The 17,112-nt window shown below is 40.5% G+C and overlaps 1 protein-coding gene across 1 annotated transcript in view; it reads left to right on the forward strand.

Moving 5' to 3' along the window:
• LOC139275814 (single-minded homolog 2-like) overlaps positions 1 to 17,112 on the forward strand; it is a 109,833-nt gene that overhangs the window by 35,773 nt on the left and 56,948 nt on the right. The window contains exon 5 of the mRNA XM_070893022.1: positions 13,670 to 13,755. Coding sequence (XP_070749123.1) covers positions 13,670 to 13,755 — 86 coding nt within the window. The remainder of the gene's footprint in view (positions 1 to 13,669; positions 13,756 to 17,112) is intronic.

Here is a 17,112-nt window from a genome sequence, read left to right on the forward strand (position 1 = left end):
ACATTGATGGGCATCCTGCTCTTGGAATAATTAGAGCTAGGCCAGTCAAGAAGGAAATCGGGAAGCACTTTCTCCACACAAAGTCTGGTAGAAAATCTCCGGTGCAAAAAAAAAGGCTGTGGATGCTGGGACAAATGGAGCTTTCAAGACTGAGATTGATAGATTTTTGTTGAGCAAGGATATCAAGGGATTATGGAGCTAATGCGGGTAAATGAAATTGAGGCGCAGATGAGCCATGGTCTTATTGAATGGTGGAGCAGGTTCAAGAGGCTGAATGGCCAACTCCGATTCCTATTTTCCTAAGAAGTGCAAAGCTGAGGGTTAATTTGGCAGAGAGAGAAAAAATATGAATGAAAATCACAACCACATAGTGTTTTGCTTGAAATGATAGCCAGAGGAATGAAGCAAGTATCTCAACCACCAGCTTTTAATTCATGTTCACTTATATTTGAACCAACACATTTTAGGAATTGACTGTCTCATCTTAATCCTAATTTTTTCATCTGTTTCTGAATCATTTTGCTAAGGCACTGATGACATCATTTAAGGGAACTAATTTAGACATGTTACCGACTCCTACAGTGAGATAGAGTTACGCAGCTAGCAATACAAACCGCTGAAGCTGCCTGTTGTAATATTGATGTCTACGAGTGATGATCCTTCTCCCATCCACTGCCAATCTCTGCAGCTCCATGACATCATCAGCACTCACGGTTTAAACAAATATTTCTTCAGGCAAATGCAAAAAATGAGATTGAAAGAGAACAACGAACGATAAAACCTGAATGAAGCATAAGAACATAAGAACGTAAGAATTAGGAACAGGAGTAGGCCACCTAGCCCTTCAAACCTGCTCCGCCATTCAACAAGATTATGGCTGATCTGGCCGTGGACTCAGCTCCACTTACCCGCCCACTCCCCGTAACCCTTAATTCCCTTATTGGTTAAAAATTTATCTATCTGTGATTTGAATACATTCAATGAGCTAGCCTCAACTGCTTCCTTGGGCAGATAATTCCACAGATTCACAACCCTCTGGGAGAAGAAATTCCTTCTCAACTCGGTTTTAAATTGGATCCCCCGTATTTTGAGGCTGTGTCCCCTAGTTGTAGTCTCCCCGACCAGTGGAAACAACCTCTCTGCCTCTATCTTGTCTATCCCTTTCATTATTTTAAATGTTTCTATAAGATCACCCCTCATCCTTCTGAACTCCAACGAGTAAAGACCCAGTCTACTCAATCTATCATCATAAGGTAACCTCCTCATCTCCGGAATCAACCTAGTGAATCGTCTCTATACCCGCTCCAAAGCTAGTATATCCTTCCTTAAGTAAGGTGACCAAAACTGCACACAGTACTCTAGATGTGGCCTCACCAATACCCTGTACAGTTGCAGCAGGACCTCCCTGCTTTCATACTCCATCCCTCTCGCAATGAAGGCCAACATTCCATTCGCCTTCCTGATTACCTGCTGCACCTGCAAACTAACTTTTTGGGATTCATGCACAAGGACCCCCAGGTCCTTCTGCACCGCAGCATGTTGCAATTTCTCCCCATTCAAATAATATTCCCTTTTACTGTTTTTTTTCCCCAAGGTGGATGGCCTCACATTTTCCGACATTGTATTCCATCTGCCAAACCTTAGCCCATTCGCTTAACCTCTTTGCAGCCTCTCTGTGTCCTCTACACAACCCGCTTCCCCACTAATCTTTGTGTCATCTGCAAATTTTGTTACACTACACTCTGTCCCCTCTTCCAGGTCATCTATGTATATTGTAAACAGTTGTGGTCCCAGCACCGATCCCTGTGGCACACCACTAACCACCGATTTCCAAACCGAAAAGGACCCATTTATCCCGACTCTCTGCTTTCTGTTAGCCAGCCAATTCTCGATCCACGCTAATACATTTTCTCTGACTCCGCATACCTTTATCTTCTGCAGTAACCTTTTGTGTGGCACCTTTTCGAATGCCTTTTGGAAATCTAAATACACCACATCCATCCGTACACCTCTATCCACCATGCTCGTGATATCCTCAAAGAATTCCAGTAAATTAGTTAAACATGATTTCCCCTTCATGAATCCATGTTGCGTCTGCTTGATTGCACTATTCCTATCTAGATATTTCTTCCTTAATGATAGCTTCAAGCATTTTCCCCACTACAGATGTTAAACTAACCAGCCTATAGTTACCTGCCTTTTGTCTGCCTCCTTTTTTAAACAGAGGCGTTACATTAGCTGCTTTCCAATCCGCTGGTACCTCCCCAGAGTCCAGAGAATTTTGGTAGATTATAACGAATGCATCTGCTATAACTTCCGCCATCTCTTTTAATACCCTGGGATGCATTTCATCAGGACCAGGGGACTTGTCTACTTTGAGTCCCATTAGCCTGTCCAGCACTACCCCCGTAGTGATAGTGATTATCTCAATTTTTGGCATGGTTTTTGTGTCTTCCACTGTAAAGACCGAAGCAAAATAATTGTTTAAGGTCTCAGCCATTTCCACATTTCCCATTATTAAATCCCCCTTCTCATCTTCTAAGGGACCAACATTTACTTTAGTCACTCTTTTCCGTTTTATATATCGGTCAAAGCTTTTACTATCTGTTTTTATGTTTTGCGCAAGTTTACTTTCGTAATCTATCTTTCCTTTCTTTATTGCTTTCTTAGTCATTCTTTGCTGTCGTTTAAAATTTTCCCAATCTTCTAGTTTCCCACTAACCTTGGCCACCTTATACGCATTGGTTTTTAATTTGATACTCTCCTTTATTTCCTTGGTTATCCACGGCTGGTTATCCCTTCTCTTACCGCCCTACTTTTTCACTGGAATATATTTTTGTTGAACACTATGAAAGAGCTCCTTCAAAATCCTCCACTGTTCCTCAATTGAGCCACCGTTTAGTCTGTGTTTCCAGTCTACTTTAGCCAACTCTGCCCTGATCCCACTGTAGTGCCCTTTGTTTAAGCATAGTACGCTCGTTTGAGACACTACTTCCTCACCCTCAATCTGTATTACAAATTCAACCATACTGTGATCACTCATTCCGAGAGGATCTTTTAATAGGAGATCGTTTATTATTCCTGTCTCATTACACAGGACCAGATCTAAGATAGCTTGCTCCCTTGTAGGTTCTGTAACATACTGTTCTAAGAAACAATTCCGTATGCATTCTATGAATTCCTCCTCAAGGCTACCCCATGCGATTTGATTTGACCAATCGATATGTAGGTTAAAATCCCCCATGATTACTGCCGTTCCTTTTTCACATGCCTCCATTATTCCCTCGATTATTGCCCGCCCTACCATGAAGTTATTATTTGGGGGCCTATAAACTACGCCCACCAGTGACTTTTTCCCCTTACTATCTCTAATCTCCACCCACAATGATTCAACATTTTGTTCATTAGGGCCAATATCATTTCTTACAACTGCCCTGATATCATCCTTTATTAACAGAGCTACCCCACCTCCTTTCCCTTCTTGTCTATCTTTCCGAATTGTCAGATACCCCTGTATTTTTAATTCCCAGTCTTGGCTACCCTGCAACCACGTTTCTGTAATGGACACCAAATCATACCCATTTGTAATGATTTGTGCCTTCCACTCATTTACTTTTTTTGAATGCTGCATGCGTTTAGCTAGAGTGTTTTAATACTAGTTTTTAAACCATGATTTTTAGTTTTGACCCCTCCTGCAGCCCCTTTATATTCATACATATAGCATTCCACCTATCATATTAACCGGCCTTTTCTCTTTCTGATGCTGATACAGCTGCATGCATTTTCAGCATTTTCTGTTTCCACAGTTAAAAAAAATACATACTTTTGCCTTTTTCAAATTTCCCAGCCCTCTGTCCATGTCACGCATCAGTCTCTAGCCAAGTGAGCTGGCAAACAACTGGCTCTTGGATCTGAGCCAATGCCACTCTAACCAGCTGGCTGTGAGCAGACATGCAAGACCAGCCAAGAGAAAGTAGCAGTCTGGTTTCTGCATTTCTCTTGTAGCCCCAGCATTAAAAGGCACTTCTAATTTTTTGTCCTTGTGTTCATTGGGCCCGGGGTTAAGAGATATGCTGCTTCCTGTGTGAAAGGTGTGAGGTAGGCAAAAAAAAAGACAACCGGGCCACTCCAGATTACATTTTCTTTATCTAGCAGCAATTTTTGTAAAGCAACATTAATTAAAGCCACCATAACTAAACTTGTAAAAAATAATTGCTACTAGCATTCATCCATCCTCTAGTAATTGTTTCATAAGAATTGCTCACATAACTCCGAGATTAAAATTTTAAATATTAGATTCAGAAGTTTACACTTTGTGCAGGTCACTAAATAGAAGTAAGTAACTTGACTGGCTATTAATGAGAACAGCTTTGACCTCTGTCTGACATCAGACACAAAACTGAATCAAAAGTAAAAACAACTTTGTGAATAGATTTGACATGGATGAACTTTTTTTTCCCTCTGGTACAAATAAAATATATGAATGGCATCTTAGTTTATCAGATGAGAAATCTTTCACAAGCCTCGACAAAATTTGCCACATACTCCAATTTGATGTCATCAGCTTATTCCAGAGTCTGTCTCATTTCTACGTATAGTAAATGAGAGCATCCTCAACACAGACACCTGTAGAATTGCACTTACCGCACAATTCCAATCCAAGAAAATCTATATAAAAATCCTTATCTTCCCTCTCCGTTATTTCCTTAAAGAATTCTACAAGGTTGGCCAAACACGACTGGCCTTTTATAAATGTGTATTAACTGTCCCTGATTAGCTCATGTTGATGTCCTGTTAGTTAACCAATGACTGAAGCAAGACCAACATGCCTATAATTTCCTGGCTTATTCCTGTGTCCTTTTTTGAAGCGGGAAGTCAGACGTGCAGTCAGATTTGTCACTCTCTACTGGACTCTGGAATAATTTCCCTTTCCTAGATTCCCTCAGGATCATTGAATATCAAGTCCTAATGATTTGTCTACCTTATGTGTGAGAGACTCCTTTAGTACCATTTCTCTTTGAACAACAATCTCTACTAACAGTTCTGCAATTCCAAAATCCACCTCCTCTGTGAAAACTGAGGCAAGTACTTACTTATCATCCCTCATTCTCCACTACAAGCTTGTCTTCTTCATCTATTCATGGCCCTACCTTACTTTGACTATATTCTTACTACTGATGTGCCTATAAAATATCTTTTCATTGCAGTATATGGTTTTACAAGTATGTGTGTGTGGGGTGTATGTGTGTGTGCGCGTGTGGGGTGCGGGTGGTGTGTGCGTGTGGTGTGTGTGCGTGTGGGGTGCGGCTGGGGTGTGTGTGAGGTGGGGTGTGTGTGTGGGTGTGTGTGTGTGTGTGTGTGTGTGTGTGTGTCGGTTTGTGAAATACATTGTAGGAGCATGACCGACGAGCACTGCGTGTTCAAAGCACACAGAGAACACCTCATTCAGGCAAGTTGATCTGATCAAAAAGAATGTATGATCATTGCACATTAAACATAAACCCTGATTTTTAATCCTCTGGATTGGAACATCAGCACAATTCAAGCCAAATGTACTTATTAATTTCACATATTACAATTCAGGTCATGGTATTCTTTACATTTGTAGTAACGGTTAGGGGGAGATACTAGCCAGATTCCTCCTCCTACTTAGCCAGCATAGGTCTTGTTGTTTCTGATTCTAACCCAGCAATGACTTTTATTTCTCTCTCACTTAGTTCCTTCAGACTAAGGGAAGGATATTTGTAGGAATGGATGAGAGAGAGAATTGGGTCAAGTTGATCTGGGCACTTAAGTAACAAGACTCCAATTGGATTCTAAACAGGAAAAATGCCAGAAACTTTAACAAATTTGGTCAGTGAAGACAGCCAATCGCCAGCACCTGTTCCATCTCCCTTTTTTTGGTGCCAATTAGAATCAATCAAATTAACAAGTGTCTCCTTTAAAGGAGGCACACACAATACACACCATTCCTTCTCATTTTGGTGTATGAATGTGGTCCTAATTTAAAGTTTTTACTGTTGCCCCCATCACTCACCACAAAAACAATCTCGGTTTAGTTAACCGCATGAGTGAAACTTAATGTTCGACGTAGACGTGGGTTCAGATTTAAGCAGAGGGAAAACATACCCTGTCTTACTATTGTATTGAAACATTAAAATAGTAACTTTGTGGAAGCTTTGGCACAATGCTAAGCAACAAACCTATATAAGCAGCAACCAGTGGTAAGTTAGGTAACTTTTTTTTTTAAATGGGTGAAGACTGATGTGTAAGAGACCAATCCAAGGTTAGATTGGAACCTGAGCTGTGCAGGAGTAGGGACTCTCAGATAAACTTAAAGAAAGACTTGCATTTATATAGTGTTTTTCAGGACATCCCAAAGCACTTTACAGCCAATGAAGTACTTTTGAAATGAAGTTACTATTATAATGTAGGAGACTCAACAGCCAAATGTGCACAGTAAGGTCCCACAGACAGCAGTGTAATAATGACCAAATAAATGTTTTCTAAGTGTTGCTAATTGAAGGATAAATATTGGACACTGGGGATAACTCCCCTGCTCTTCTTCAATATAATGCCATGGAATCTCTAAAATCCACCGAGAGAGCAGACAGGCCCTCGGTTTAACATCTCATCTAAAAGACGGCACCTCCGACAGTGCAGCATTGCACTGGACTGTTAGCCTAGATTCATGTGCTCAATTCTCTGGAGTGGGACTTGAACCAACAACCTTCTAACTCTGAGGCGAGAGTGCTACCCACTGAGCAACAGGCACAGCTCACACAAAAGATGTCTCCTGCCCCCAGCAAAGCAAAAGGGTTGAGGTGTATTGCTCCCTGCAAGTTGGTGTCTATACATGTGAGGGGCACTGGAAAAAGATTGTCATATTGCATCTGCAACTTGGCACAATTTCTGTTATACAGAATATGGATGGACACCATTTTTATATGAATGAGCCAAGTAACCAGACCATAAGTTATTTGGGTCAGGTGCACGTTGTATGAAATCATATAGAATTACATTCAATGTACAGCATAGAAACAGGCCATTTAGCCCAACTGGTCCATGCCAGTATTTATGCTCCACAGGAGCCTCCTCCCACCCTACGTCATCTCACCCTATCAGCATATCCTTCTATTCCTTTCTCCCTCATATACTTATCTAGCTTCCCTTTAAATGCATTGATCCTATTTTCCTCAAATTATGTACAGCATATGTGTGTTTTATTTATTTTTTGGTTATATCACGTAGGTATTTATCTTACTGCAAACTTTAAAAAATCCTTTTTATATAACTAACTGTTGACAAAAAAATCCAAAGCATGAACTCTGCAATAAAATTGTAAGCCCAATTATAAAGAACAAGCTTACCATTTCACTGGAGTAAATCATCCTCCCTACGTGTTGTTGAGAAATCCAAATTTGTAAACAGCATTTTTTTCCCACTGCCAAGTTGCCATTGCTACTCCTTTGTGGTGTATTCTTGGAGGGATGACATCACTGTGATCTACTTTTACAAGAATTCCGGCTCATAAAAGTATGTAATAACATTAATAGTATGTGTTTAGTTATTGGCCAGAATCTTTTGGAACAAAATATCACCAATTAACATTTTCCCCAGAATACTTTGCACCAATAAGAGTCATAGAAATGTAGAAAATAGGTGCAGGAGTAGGCCATTCGGTCCTTCGAGCCTGCACCACCATTCAATATGATCATGGAACTTCATTACCCCATTCCTGCTTTCTCTCCATACCCCTTGATCACTTTAGCTGTAAGGGCCACATCTAACACCCTTTTGAATATATCTAACGAACTTCCCTCAACAACTCTCTGCGGTAGGGAATTCCACATGTTCACAATTCTCTGAGTGAAGAAGTTTCTCCTCATCTTGGTCCTAAATGGCTTACCCCTTATCCTTAGACTGTGACCCCTGGTTCTGGACTCCCCCAACATCGGGAACATTCTTCCTGCATCAAACCTGTCCAATCCCGTCAGAATTTTATATGTTTCTATGAGATCCCGTCTCAATGACATCTTCCTAGTGATGAAAATGTACAGTATTACTAGTTACATTTCTTCAGGGCCCAGTAGTAATAATTTCAGAGCATTAAAACAAATCATATTTGCATTAAGAAGGGGTGCAAAATCAGTGGGGTAGAGTTTCAACTTGCCACCGGAAATGAAAATCAGGAGGTTTCTATAGCGGGTGGCAGATCTGCAATGCCAGTTTTACGCCTGGCCGCCGAGTTGAAAATCTACTCCAATATCTACAAGGTACAAACAGAAAGTGCTGGGAAAACACAGCATCTAAAAAGAGAAAAGACAAGTTAAGATTATGGCACAATTATTAATATCTGATATCGCTAAAATTTATATCTTCTATATTTGTACACAAGGAGAAAGAACTTCATTTAAAAAACAGTCCAGCCGAGTGAGTGACAGCACCACCCACTGTAGTAATTAGAAAGAAAGAAAGACTTGCATTTCTATAGCGCCTTTCTTGACCACCAGACGTCCCAAAGTGCTTTACAGCCAATGAAGTACTTTTTGAAGTGTAGTCACTGTTGTAATGTAGGAAACAAGGCAGCCAGTTTGCACACAGCAAACTCCCACAAACAGCAATGTGATGATGACCAGATAATCTGTTTGAGTGATGTTGATTGAGGGATAAATATTGACCAGGACACTGAGGATAACTCCCCTGCTTTTCTTCAAAATAGTGTCATGGGATATTTTACATCCACCTGAGAGAACAGAAGGGGCCTCGGCTTAACATCTCATCCGAAAGACAGCACCTCTGAAAGTGCAGCGCTCCCTCAGCACTGCACTGGAGTGTCAGCCTAGATTTTTGTGCGCTAGTCCCTGGAGTGGGACTTGAAGCCACAACCTTCTGACTCAGAGGCGAGTGTGCTACCCACTGACACAGATAATTGATGCTTTTCGGGGCTGATTGCCAGCCTGCGTGGAGTGGGCAGCAATTGGGGGCTTATATTTGGCAACAATTCTCCTGGGCTGGGAAGAGGAAAATAAAATCCTCCAGGATTCCTATTCCACTAGTTCCTGCTAGAACTGCAATTGCCTGGACTTTGGGCAAGGACACGATTAAGCTCGACTGGCCTGCATGGTTCAGTGGCTTGCTGGCATTCTTGCATGAAGAACAATCTCCTGGTCGAGATGCTAGTGAGCTTCTGGTGTTGATGAAACTGCAGCCCCAGCTCGAATCGGGAGAGAAGTGGAAGAAAAAAAACAGTTTGGTTATGTACAAAATAGCAACAACCTCTTAGCTCTGTGCAATTCCGAGCTCTTAAACTGTTGTTGTATCTGGCAGAAGCCCTGACTACTAAAGCTGTCATTATTCAATGCAGCTCAGTAGTGCTAGCCTGGTTGAACAGGGTGTACTAATTTCCCCTTTAAAAAAAACTCCTCAGAAGTCTACTACACATGCCCAGATACATACATGCTGCATTGTGTGCATATTTATTCATTGGCTTGTAGGGCATTTCATCAGCTTCTGATACAGTGGAGCCAGTGCTGCTGCCAGAACATTATCATTTTTCAGTGAAATCAACACAGCCAGGGGCATGGCTTGGTTTCAGTGTCTGTAAATTGGGACTTTTGATTTTCTTGCCATATTTATGATCACTGAGGCATGAAATTTGTGGCACAATATGGGCACAATAAACTGTGATCAGTGTTGAGGCTGGCATCGAACATTATATTGTACTTATGTTGACAGTCACCCGATGGCATTTTATAAGTGATTTTGTTGCAAGATTCTTTACTGAGGTAAAGTCTTTGTGCGAATAGTTCAGTCACACCAACTCCATGTAGCTAAAACCCAACACTCTTACTTGGGGGACAGACACAATCTGAAAACCGATGAATAAAATGGGCATTATCGGGATTGAAAAGTGTTTGCACAAATGTTCTTTGTTTGGTGGGATATTCAAAATTCCAAGTCCCAATAACTCTTCTCTGATACACAAGAGAACCGATTTGGTCTGAATTGGGAGTGAGTTTGAAAAGAGGAGATTTGATAGAGGTGTTCAAAATCATGAGTAGTTAGAAAGAAACTGTTCCCATTGGCGGAAAGATCAAGAGCCAGATTTAAGGTAATTGGCAAAAGAACCAAAGGCAACATAAGAAAAAACTTTCTTACACCGTGAGTGGTTAGGATCTGGAATGCAAAAATCTCTCGGGTGGACATAAAGGGTGGTGGAGGCAGATTCAATCACTGCTTTCAAAAGGGAGTTGGATAAGTACCTGAAAGAAAAACTTTTTGCAGGGCTATAGGGAAAAGGCAGGGGAGTGGGACTAGCTGAGGTGCTCTTGCAGAGAGCTGGCACAGGCTCAATGGGCCAAATGGCCTCCTTCCATGCTGTAACCATTCTATGATTCTATGATCTCAGGAAAGGAACCAATTAGATTGAAACTCTTAAAAGAGTGAAAAAACATTTTGATCTTCCAGGGAGCAGCTTTAATAAATTAGACTCCCACAGTGGCAAGAAATTCAAAGTAAAGCAAAAATACTATTTATTTAAACGTTATTTACAAAGGGTTATCTCAGTTCATAGAGTTTGAATCCTTTTAAGAACATAGGAACAAGAGTAGACCATTCAGCCTCTCAAACCTGTTCTGGCATTCTATTAGATCATCTCCGATCTGTACCTTAACTCCATTTACCTGATTTTGCTCCATATCTCTTGATGCCCTTTACCTAACAAAAATCTATCACCCAGAGAGAGAGAGAGAGAGTCCCAGATTTACATTACCCTTTGTGTGAAAAAATGTGTCCTGATTTCATTCTTACCTGGCCTATCTCTAATTTTAAGATTATGCCCCTTGTATTAGATTCCCCCGCCAGGAAAAATGGTCTCTTTATATTTACCCTATTAAATTCTTTTATAATTTTAAACCCCTTAGCCTTCTAAACTCAAAGGAAAACAAGCCAAGTTGCTGCAACCTGTCTTCATAAATGAACCGTATTATTAGTATTCAAGGAGCAAGATGGAAGGATGCCCATTATAAATATATAACTATATTATATGAATGTCAACCTATTTGCTCGTAGGTTTTTAGTTGTTTGATATTTTAACTTAAAATGTGATCCTCTACCACTCTGAAAGATTGAAGTAAGAACTTATGGAGGAACAGGATAAGTCCAGTAGTGAAAAGCAATTAACAGACAGTGTTTCCTATTTGTTTCTCAGGCTTGTTACTATAATCATTATCTATATCTCAAGGCAAGGATAGACACTGTCAAAATTGTGGGGATTTGGATCATGAGGGTGATCGAAGACACGGCAGCTGAAATGGTCTAGAGTAAGAAAGTTAGAAAATACCCCAAAACAATAGTAAAGCTTGAAATATAATTTCACCTCCTATCTGGATCCTTACTAAATTGACTAGGATATAAGTAACCTATTAATTTTATCAATACCAAATTGCAACAATTTTGCATGTGTGTTTTGTGCTTTGTTATAATAAAATTAGATTGGGAAAGTGTTCATAAATCTCCAATTAAAATACTTTAACAACTACTTCACAGTCTTTGAGCACATCACTCACAAAATTCTTTCCAAATCATATCCATGATCATATTGGTCTAACCCACCCCTTTCTTAAATTCCGACAAATAAAATCTAACATGTTAAAGTATATAAAAAATTAAATTATTCACAAACAACACACTTATCAATAAACTTACCTCCAACAACTTTCTCCCCTCTTCCACCAAGATGTACCTTGTCAGGCCTCTGAAAATGCTCAGCTCAGGGTACGATCTCCCCCACTTACTTTACACACTTCCATGGTTCACTATAATGGCCTAAAACAAATTGTCCATGCGCATCAGTCCTCTTCCCCGCTACCACATACAATCCCCAGCATCCACCACATTCCCACCCTTCATCACAACATAAGCATTCACTCCCTCCACCACCGGCTGCAGTGTGTATCATCTACAAGATGCACTGCAGCAACTCACCAAGGCTTCTTCAGCAGCACTTCCCAAACCCGCGACTTCTACCACCTAGAAGGACAAGGGTGCCAGGGGCATGGGAGCACCATCACCTGTAAGTTCCCCTCCAAGTCACAAACCATCCTGACTTGGAAGTATATCGGCGTTCCTTCATCGTCACTGGGTCAAAATCCTGGAACTTCCTCCGTAACAGCACTGTGGGAGTACCTTCACCACATGGACCGCAGCGGTTCAAGAAGGCGGTTCACCACCACCTTCTCGAGCAATTAGAGATGAGTAATAAATGTTGGCCTTACCAGCGACGCTTGCATCCTATAACGAATAAAAAAAAAACATGTGCCAATCCTCTTGTCCTCCAACATGAATTCTTACACTCCCAGCTACATACTGATCGATTTGGTTCTATCGTTTTAACTAAAAAATATAGTTAGAACCCAGTAAATCAGAATGTGTTTTACAATATCAAAAAACATGTCCAAGTGTTACTCCTAAGATTGTTATTACTGGAATGTAATCCGAGCAACACGTAGAATCATAGAAGTTTACAGCACGGAAGGAGGCCATTTCGGCCAATCATGTCCATGCCGGCCAACAAGAGGCTATCCAGCCTAATCCCACTTTCGAGCGATAGGTCCGTAACCCTGCAGGTTACGGCACTTCAGGTGCACATCCAAGTACTTTTTAAATTTGGTGAGGGTTTCTGCCCTACCATCCTTTCAGGCAGTGAGTTCTAGACCCCCACAATCCTCTGTGTGAAGAAATCTTGAACAATATACAGTACAGTATATCTTGTACAATAAGACATTTTTCTCATACATATTTCAAGCCGAGGCCCATCATCACTTCTCAGGGCAACTAATAGGCATTAAATCTGGCCATGCCAGCAGCACCCACATCCCAAGAACAAATAATAATCATTATATTAAAAGACATTACTATTTTTTTACTGGGTTACAATAGTTCTGTACATCTTATACAATAACATACCATGATTTCTTAGTTTATAAAAGTCCTGGGGCTAGAATTTGCAGTGGTTCACCGCCCAGTTTCTGGGTGGTATTGGCCATTTTGGGCGATAACTGGGTCGGTGAGAAATTGCCCAACTGAGTTACGCCAGCGGTTTCAAAGTACCACTGGGGAGCGGACCACCGGCGTGCACCATCCACAGATCACCATGGCGCGATATTTGGCTCAACAGGGACCCATAGGTAATTATTTTTAAAAACGCCCAGAATCAGCGGAGCTGGGCGGTAGGTAAGTAGCCCTGCAAGAAAAAGGTAAGTAATTGGTTTTCTACTAATTATTTTAAAATTCTGTTGTGGTGATTTAAGTTGAAAGGATCCTGAGAATGATTTTATGATTTTTAATGTTATGTTTTTTGAAAAAATATTTTTAGTGTTTTTCTCCTCCCAGTCCCAACCCGCATCCTCGGGGTAAATTTTAGTAAATTTATTCATTATCGCCCATTTTCTCTAAGAACCACCCAATCAACCCTAAATTCACTTTTTTCGCCGCGAATCGGGGCCCATTTTATTCGCTGGGCGGATTTTTTTCTTTTTTGGAGGAAGTTTTCGCCGGCGATAATCTTGACAATCTTAGCAGTCTTTTGGGCGGTAATTGGGCGCTGGCAGGTTGTTTGGAAATTTTAACCTCTGGTATAATAAAATTGTTTGATGTTCCTTTTCAGAATATGAAATTGAGCGCTCCTTCTTTCTGCGCATGAAATGTGTTCTGGCCAAAAGAAATGCAGGTTTGACTTGTGGTGGTTACAAGGTAAGAAAATGAAAATGATAATTGAAAGAAGTACACACAAACAAATGTATAAAAATACCGGCATCAAATCCTCTCATAGACTAATCTGTAATTACACGATTCTTCGTTTGGGAGATATCCCACAGGTTGGATGATGAGACCAATTTACTGCACTCTTGTGCTGAAACACCAGTGGGGTAAATAAAAACTTATCTCAAGAAATAAGACAAGGTAACACCACATTCACTTAACTTAATGTTTTCAAGCTACTACACCAACAACTTACATTTATATAACGCCTTTAATGTAGTAAAACATCCCAAGGCGCTTCACAGGAGCGTAATCAAACAAATTTGACACCGACCCATATAAGGAGATATTAGGACTGTGGACAGTTTTAAGGAGCGTCTGAATGGAGGAGAGAGAGAGGTAAAGAAGCCGAGAGGTTTAGGGCGGGAATTCCAAAGCTTAGGGCCTTGGCAGCTGAAGGCACGAACACCAATGCAAAATCAACAACAATATTAATTAAAATTAATTTATTGTTCAGTTGAATTCTAAGTATTTTAAATATTATGGTCAGTGATATAATCTGATAAATAACTCCATTCCCTACCCTGATGGCTCAGTGGCTGAATGCACCCCTTGGTGTGGTCCTTCGTTAATACTGGCCAGAAAGACCCAGGTTTAATTCCCTGCTCTGTATGTTGTTAGCTGACAACAGTGAGCCCGAGTGCTATCTGGGCTACGGAAGATCAGGCATGGTTCCTGTTCCTTGTTACTATCCTGCTGGAAAGTAAGTGTGCACGTGGACAGGATTGTGCTTGGCTGTGAGGGCCCTCCAGTCAAATAACCTGCTGGCAGTCACTGTCTGAGTAACACCTGCAGAATTGCCACATTGCTGAAATAGGACTGCTGACACTTGTGGGGCTATATACCAGCAACAACTTGCATTAAAGGAGAAAATTGGAGGAAAAGAAAAGGAGAATTATTTCTTCGTTTCAATAGACCAACTATAAATCATTTATGGCTTTGTCACTCATGAATTATCAGATCAGATTCAGGCAGGGAAAAAATTGATCCTACATGTATTTGATTTCCCCGGTCTTCCCTCAGTCAGCAGTCTGAATACTGATGTCAGAAAGCTCTGCTTTGTCTTTTGGCCTTGCTGCAAAAATCACTACACGAATGAAGCTGTTATAACAGAGTTAGCTGGGATACAGATGAGCATAACACAGGAACGCATGGAATGGGAGAAGGCCATTCAATCATCAACCCTATTCCTTTCATAGACCACATACAATCTTTTTTATGTACGTTATCCTTCTTGACACTGACTTTATTTGTATCAATGAAAGTTCATGGCAAATGCTGACAGAGTGACCACTATTAAAAGAAAGCAATTGGAGCTTGCACCACAGTCTGCAAGAATGATATTTTATTTGCTTGAAGGTTGATCTAAGATGAACTGTTCTACCACTACACTACGGAAACGCTGTGGCTGAACTGTTCTACCATTATTGAAAGCATCAGTACAGCTGGAATGTGCTACAGGGCACAACAGAATATCCATTTCATACTCACTTTGGTAATGACTATGAAGCACTTTTCATAAATATTTTTAATAAAGAAGGCATGTGATATTTGTAACAGTCAATAAAACCCAAGATCATAGCTTATTAAACCACAAGGCTCAGTCACAGGCATCTGCCGATTGCCACTGCTATGATATTCCTGCTAGTAAAAAAAGTAAAATCATAACATTTCTAAATATTATACGGAATAACAAACTATGGATTTTCAATAACAAGTGAGAGTTGTACTTGAGTTTTGTTTTTGTGGTTTATAATTTAATCTCCACCCTTTGGGGTGGATGTCAATAGAAAGGAAAATAGGGTTTATAACAGACAAAGAATCTGAAATCGCCCATTTTACATTGTTACCCAAAGTTAAAATTACCTCTCTTGTCTCTTATAGGCTTGAAAATCACTGTGTGCTATCTAGTATGTATGTGTCATGCAAATTACAGCTGCAGTCTGAGATCAGTAACTGCAGCATGCAAAGCATAGCTGCAAGACCAAGTTATACTGTGGGCTGTTCCTGACTATGACTTTCACTCTTCCCAGTATCACAAAGCTCCATTCTGCCTGTGGCAACTTTATGTTTATGACCACACACATGCACTTTCCAATGAGGGTCACTGAATTCTAATCAATAATTGGTATTCTGGCTAATTTATTCCCTCCCTAGCCAAGGGCCACTAGCCAAGGGCCACTGATGTCGATTGTTGCATGCCTACCAACACCGGAGCTGAGATCAGTTAATTCAGCAAAGGCCAGGGGCCAAATCTGGTCCCTTTGCTCATCTGCCTGGCTCACTTCTGCATTAGGCAGTGCATGGAGCTTGGATAGTTTCCTTATAAATTAGATTATATGGCAGTTCAAACAAATAGATTTGAGTAATGATGGCTAAAAGACTATCTGCCAACTTGAATTGTTTTTACACCACATCATACACTATATGCTTAGACTTCCTATTACAATGGGGTTTTTGTATTTTATATATTTTATATATTCTCTTACTAATTTATTTTCGGGTTTTTCTGAAAGTGGATTTTTCAAAGTCTGCATTCCATACATAGCTGGAGAGTGGAATCTTGAAAAATAAGTTAGTCAGGAAGTTTGATTTAACAGAGGAGGTGAGTCAGAAGTTATTCCAGCAATCTTTCCTCAGCAACATACTAACCTCATGGACTCATCAGAGTATAGAAACATAGAAACATAGAAATTTACAGCGCAGAAGGAGGCTATTTCGGCCCATCGTGTCCATACCGGCCGACAAAGAGCCACACGGCCCTTGGTCAGCAGTCCTAAAGGTTACATATAAACCTATGAACAATGACGGAAAGGCAAAGATCACCCAGCCCAACCAGTCTGCCTCACCACAACTGCGACACCCCTTATACTAAAACATTCTACACTCCATCCCGACTGGAGCCATGTGATGATCTGGGAGAAGCAAAAAACAGATAAAAACCCAGGCCAAATTAGGGAGAAAAAATCTAGGAAAATTCTTCTCTGACCCATGCAGGCGATCGAAACTAGTGAGCGAACAAAAAAGAGACAACTGAGAGATAATAAATAAGAGCTATCATTTGTTTTTAAAAACCTGAAGCAAAATGGGTAAACATAGGAAGGAGGAAATAAATACAATTGACAAAAAAATCTTGTGGATATGCTGCCCAAGAGGTGAGAGGAGATGAAACAGGAAGATGGAGAGGAGTGATATACAATCAATTTTATGCACCTAACAATAGTAACTACACAATGTAATTCATTCCATGTGAAGTGCTTTGAGAGATGAGTTGGAAATTCACGAAAA

Source organism: Pristiophorus japonicus, chromosome 11 (genome assembly GCF_044704955.1).
Source record: "Pristiophorus japonicus isolate sPriJap1 chromosome 11, sPriJap1.hap1, whole genome shotgun sequence".
NCBI lineage: Eukaryota > Metazoa > Chordata > Chondrichthyes > Pristiophoridae > Pristiophorus > Pristiophorus japonicus.